Source organism: Mesoplodon mirus (assembly GCF_964341445.2).
Source record: "Mesoplodon mirus genome assembly, chromosome: 14".
In the NCBI taxonomy this organism is placed as follows: Eukaryota; Metazoa; Chordata; class Mammalia; order Artiodactyla; family Ziphiidae; genus Mesoplodon; species Mesoplodon mirus.
In genome coordinates, this window is record NC_138990.1 from 16,456,332 (window position 1) to 16,462,331 (window position 6,000).

Below are 6,000 nucleotides of genomic sequence, written 5' to 3' on the forward strand. Positions count from 1 at the left end.
TCTTCTTAAGTAAGTCTTCTCCTTTTGGTACGATTAAAAAATGAAATCTAAAATGTATATATTTGTCTGCAAAGAAGGAAGGTCTTCAGCAAGTATTTCATTCATTTTCCCCAAACAGTTCCTTCCGAAATTAGAGTCCAACTCAGAGAAAAAGAGAAAAACAATAACAATACTACACTTGCTCAAAGCACAGAACATGTTTTCCCACTTATATCAACTTATTTCATATATACACATATACTCACACAGATACACACATATCAATACACACACCAGAGAAAAATTAAGTCGTGAACACATCTTTTCAGTTACTTTCATACAAGTCAATAAAATAATGCCAGTAACACCACCTTCCAATAACCAGGTGACAACTACTAGTCTACCTTGACTCTAACAAACCAAACACAATACTCACCTCCATTCTTCTTGCCATCAATATTCCCTAGATTAATATAAGGAAAGGAAACAGGTAAACAGTAGGGGTAGGAATTCACTGTAAATATTTTCTCTTCAAACAAAGCAAAGAAATGCATTAGCTCTGAATATACTTCCAATCACTAAACAGACGACCTTCCTTAGAAACACGGTTTGATAGTCTAAACAAAATTAATTTTTAAACTTTTAAAATTTTCACATCAGAATTTCTCCTCACTTACTTCAAAAATACTTTTGTCTAAAGAGCAATCTGTCAGCACATGCTGGTTAAATCATTAACTACACAGCACCAAATCATTCGTATAATCAGCATGTAAATTTCATGAAGGCGCCCACTGCCCTTTTAAGCATTTTATACAACATCCGGTACAAGGAGGCTTATTAAACATTTATGATATTTAATAATAAAAAATAAAATGCCAAAACAAAAGTCTTTATTACTCGACTTGGCTGCCATTTATAATATAAACCACTGATGAGCATGTTTCTCCAAGTGCAATTACAAGAAATCAAAAACAAAACAAACCCCATTCAAATGAGAAATTCTGTCTCCTCCATCCAAGAATACTGCCTCATTTTTGTGTCAGAAAGAAACTGGCAGACCGCCAGCAGATAGCATGCAACATGCAGATGGTGGGGCATTTAACTCAAGCAGCTACGCACCGTTGACAAAGCAAAAACCTACTACATGCCATGCACATTTTTGGAGATGTTTTCCTTACCTTTCCCATTTTGCCACGTAGTATACCAAGATAAAGTAAGGAACGAAGTGATAAATGCTAAAACAGTGGCTACAGTTCCATTTCGGAGCCTCATCTCATTTCAACATCACACTGGTTCATACGTTTATGATGATAACCAAGACTGTTTTCTTTTTATCCTCAAGTCAGGTGAATCCAGTACTCCTGGCTCTGGGCCAATCAAAACAATCAATAGGAGCAGTTCATTTCAGATGCTCGGCAGAAGCAGCCTGGCAGCCACACCATCCACAATTACTATTCAGGACTGTCTACACGGTCTTCATAGGTGGATGTTGCAGGCTTCTTTCTTCCTATTCAGGGGGAAAGGAGAAAGAAAAACTTGCTCAGTGATGCAAAATATCAGTTTCTTCATTTATCAGTCACTGTTATAAACAGATTTTTGCCTGGGCTAAACTGTATCTGTAAAGATTACCCCCATATCCAAATGACATTTAATACACTAGAATGATATGGTTCTTCTCCAGGGAAAAAAGTTTCCAACTATACTCCCTCCTCATTGGTTTTGTTTTGCCTGTGGAAACAGAGTTATGGTTACTTACTTAAAGGGGAAAGTGGTGGGGCTCATTAAATAATAAGCCACAGATTCCAAGCTGAGAACTCTAATGATCACACAATGGTTCCTGAGTAACAGAATCTTCACTCTCTGCAATCCTCCTGTTGCACAATAATAGTTAATGTTTTAAATTTTTTAAAGAAAACTGACAGACTACAACCTACGAGGGTCAAAAGCCCTAGGTCCTAGATCCAGCTCCATCACTGCTTGCGTGACTTCAGGCATGTCACTTATCTTGGCTTTGTGGTTCATCCATAAAATGAGAAAACTCCCTGTCCTGGATCCTCCTGTTCTCATAAATAATAAAAAGGTTACAGTTATGATTGCTATTGATCATCATCGTAAAATAAATGTCGTTTTTCCAACGATTAACCTACTCCCCGGGTGTAAGCTGGGACTATTTCAGCATTTAGAAAATGCGGCGATCCAACCAGGATACCATAGGACCCAGGACTAATCACTTAGCATTGCTTTAACTCAGGAAATCTGGAGATCACCTCCCATCTAGCAAAGCTGTTCAGAAAACAGAATGAAATCATGTCCTGAGAAGTACTTAAGCATAGTCACCTAGCCCCTAATAGGTTCTCAATAAATGTTAACTGTATTAAAAAATAAAACCAAATCAAAAACCTGCAGCCAGTCACTGGTTCAGGCGGCTCTGTGCATAGCCAGTCTCATTCCCTCAGGGCATATCAGGCACGACAAGATGTGCATTGATTCCTGGTGGCCACAGGGGGACATGAGATGCACTTGACAATCCACTAAGTGACACTCCAGTGGGGTGAGTTAATGCACCTCCAAAAAGGCCTGGGAAGCCCAAGGGACAATTCCCTATGGCGAAGAGGGCAGCTGGTTAAAGCGGCCATTTGTAGGCAATTCAGAAACTACCATCTCAGCTGGTTTGTAAAAGTGATGTTGCTAGAAACCTCCACTAGTGAAAAAAGATATCGCTAGGGCACAGGATTAACAGTAAGAATGATAGACACTACAACTCATTGAGGGTTTTCTATGTGTCCCTCACACGTTCTGAATCTTCAATCTTCAACTCCCGTGAGGCAGGCATTGCTGACCCTATTTTACACACAAAAAAAATGAACCCAGAGACAGAACCCTAATTTGCATGACTCCAAAGTCCAAGTCCTCATCTCCCACCCTTTGCCTCTCAAACTAGGCCACCTGCACCGGGGCCCCTAGAAGCGCCAGGGATATTCCAAGTCTCAGGTTACACTAGAGAATCATCCCAGGGTGTTACCTTTACCCAACAGATTAAGTGTGAATTAAAAAATAATAATTATACTCTACAACCAGTATGGATCTATTACGGAATAAACTGCAAAATTCACAGGAAATTTCAAAGTTTCAACTTAAAACTTGAAACGAATTTCTCACTTCCTGTACCCTGGGTTAGGCCCTCCCCCCCCCACTCACACCCAGGCAGCCTGTTAATCTGGCCAGCAGCTCTGTGGTATAATATTCTAGAAGCACTGAACTCCCCTCCCCTTACTCTCCGCAAAGAACTCCAAAGATATTCTCACGTTCAAGTTATGATAATTTTCTAAAACCAAAGTTATTCACCTTCTAACATATCCATGTCAACAGTCTTCATGGTGAAATCTTAGAATTTCAACTCATTTCCATAAAGTGCCTAATATATTGTCTTATATCAATAAGCACTTGATAATGAATTCTGATTATAAAAAGAGAAGGGGTAACTCAGTGAATTATGTAACTTGGAATTTTAATCCTGTTGTGGCATCATATAAAAATTCATATAACTTTCTGTTGCTATATCCTTAGCCCTACCTTACTTCAAGAAGGATTCTGTCCTGATAAAAGAACTAAAAGTATACAGGTTATTAGAGTAGACATTCAGTCAATAATCATGGAGAAGTAGAGAAGCAGAGAGTCAGAAAATAAAGGATATTTTGAAACATAGTTTTATTAAATACAAATAAATCCCATAAAATTCAGTATAAATGGGTAGAGAGACAAGTAAAAGTGAATGAACACTATAATCAAAGTAGACTATAGATATAGTATTGGTAATGGGAAAAACATAAGGAATATTAAATATTGGAGCCAGGAAGTAATTAATCTCTGGTTTGAAGAAAATACTTATAATGAACTCTGCCAACAAATAAGACCTGAAATTCTGCAAGAGAAATACAAGAACATTTTACTCAGGAAGAATGTCATCATACATTTTTAATTAGGGTTTCCATATTAATGAAGTTTAACTGCACAGAACAAGAGTAAAACCAATGATCCCCATGCTCTCAAAACAGGAGAGGTGAGGCTGGACAGCCAAGAGCCCTTTGGATTGACTGACTACCTAAAGCAAGAGAAGAAGCAACACATATTTTCATCACTGTCCACATTTGTAAAAATTTCAATCTAACACCTTGACACTCTCTGTGACTATCACTTAAGACATCTGAATTCTTAACAACAAAAAGGGCAGTGGCTTAAGTTACTGATTATCTTCTCCATCCTGACAAAGCTGTATGGAACTTTCAACTCTAGATCTCACACTGAAAAATCTGTTTTATTAACAGTCCTTTAAGGGCTGCAGTCCTTTATGTTATTATTAGATACATAACCTTTGTTGGATTTTAAAGTGTTCTCTGAAACAGTCAATACGTTCTATGGCCGAAAACACTTAACATATGGCTTAATTACCATCCCACAGACAGGACAGAGATGCCTGAAGGAAAGGCACCATCATGAAATCCGTGATGTAAGCCCTACAACTTTATACACCGCGATCATGTTAAAATTCATTGGTTTTACGTTTATAAAAGGATTTCTATTTTTCGTCAATACAGCTTACATAATTTCGTCGTCCTGTGCGTTTTCAGATTTACACGTGTGGGCTAAAGAAACCTTTGTTAGGATAACCTGTTAATAGAACTTTTTTTTTTAAACATTCAGAAAAAGAAACATAAACCACTAAAGGCGTATTATTCACTTCTAAATTTAGGTTCTAAATTCGAACGAACGACGTTGTCATTCTATTTTATCAGAAGTCGTCCGACAGCAAAAGCACAACAGCAAAATATATGGAAAGCACTGAAAACATGCACTGCGCCTGCTTATATTTCGCAATTCGGATTGTAAGCGATGAACGGGCTCCAGAGAAACACACGCTGCGAGAAATAAAAAGCGGGCGCGCGAGTGGTCTGACTGCCAGCTCATAAAACACGCCTTCGCGCTGTCACCGGGTACACTCAGTGGAATCACCTGGCCCCAACCCGAGGGTCCCACTTGCAGCTTCCTCGTTAAGGCGGAACTGAGGCCTGGGGATGGGGGTGCGCTTGCACAGAGGACCGACGGGTCTTGACTTTGTAGGAAAATTCGCCAGGACTGTGTACGCCTCGCCGACCCGGCAGCAGCCCCAGCCCCTGCGCCCGGGCCGCCTCGCTCCCGCCGCACCTGCCCCGCGGCCCCGGGACGCCGCCGACTCCGGGATAGGCGTGCGCCCTGGGGCAGCAGGTCCTGCAGGCAACTCTCTCTCCCCCTCTGCATCCCCAAACCCCCACTTTCCTCCACTTTGCCCCAAAGTCGACAAGCCCCGCCGCGCCTAGGAGCGCCGAGAACGCACCAGGCGCCGGCCGGCCACCCCGAGAGCGCGCAGCACCCCGGGGCTGCGGCGGCGGCGGAGCGGGGCTGACGGCGAACCCAAGGCGGGCCGGCCCGCGCCCCGCCCCGAGGCCCGGCCCGCCCGCGCCCCGAGCCGACCCCGCAGCAGCCGGAGGCGCAAGAGCTCCAGGCCGGGCCGCGGCGCAGGCTGCTCCGTTACCAGCAGGTGGATCTCCCGCGACCCAGGGCCGCCCCTCAATCCCGCGCCCTCCGCGCAGCCGCCTTGCACACCACCTCGAAGCTGCCCGCGCGCAGCCGTCGCCGCCGCCGCCGCGAGCCCCTCAACCGCCGCCGGCGCTGCCAGTCCTGCCGCGGCCGCCGCGGAGGCTGCTGTGGCCGCCGCCGCTGCTGCCAGGCGCCCCGCCTCCCCGCGCGGCTCCGCCCCGCCGCTGGAGCGCTGCGGCCCCCGCGCCCGGCCCCGCCCGCGACCCCGCCAGCCATTGGCCGCCGGTGCTGCGCGCCGTCCACCGGGCGCCCCCGCGCGGCCGAGCCGCCTGCCAGAGGCCAGCCCGGCTGTCATTTAGGGGCGCCGTCTCGCAGCCTGTATCATTCTCGTGAGATCTCCCCCGCTTCATTTACCGTCACCGCGGGGTCTCGCGCGGCGTCTGGGTC

At 44.7% G+C, this 6,000-nt stretch overlaps 1 protein-coding gene across 2 annotated transcripts in view; it reads right to left on the reverse strand.

Annotated features, from left to right (window-relative positions):
- Positions 1–5,671, reverse strand: part of MGAT4A (alpha-1,3-mannosyl-glycoprotein 4-beta-N-acetylglucosaminyltransferase A) — a 111,203-nt gene extending 105,532 nt beyond the window's left edge. Inside the window, exons 1-3 of one of the 2 annotated variants that reach the window (XM_082643272.1) lie at positions 5,549–5,575; positions 1,736–1,850; positions 1,158–1,486 (exon numbers count right to left, since the gene is read on the reverse strand). In XM_082643272.1, the coding sequence (XP_082499398.1) occupies positions 1,158–1,251 (94 nt within the window). In that variant the 5' untranslated portion in view covers positions 1,252–1,486; positions 1,736–1,850; positions 5,549–5,575. Of the gene's footprint in view, positions 1–1,157; positions 1,487–1,735; positions 1,851–5,548; positions 5,576–5,622 lie in introns of those variants that run through there. The other variant, XM_082643271.1, reaches the window with a different exon arrangement.
- Positions 5,672–6,000: the final 329 nt, after the last annotated feature.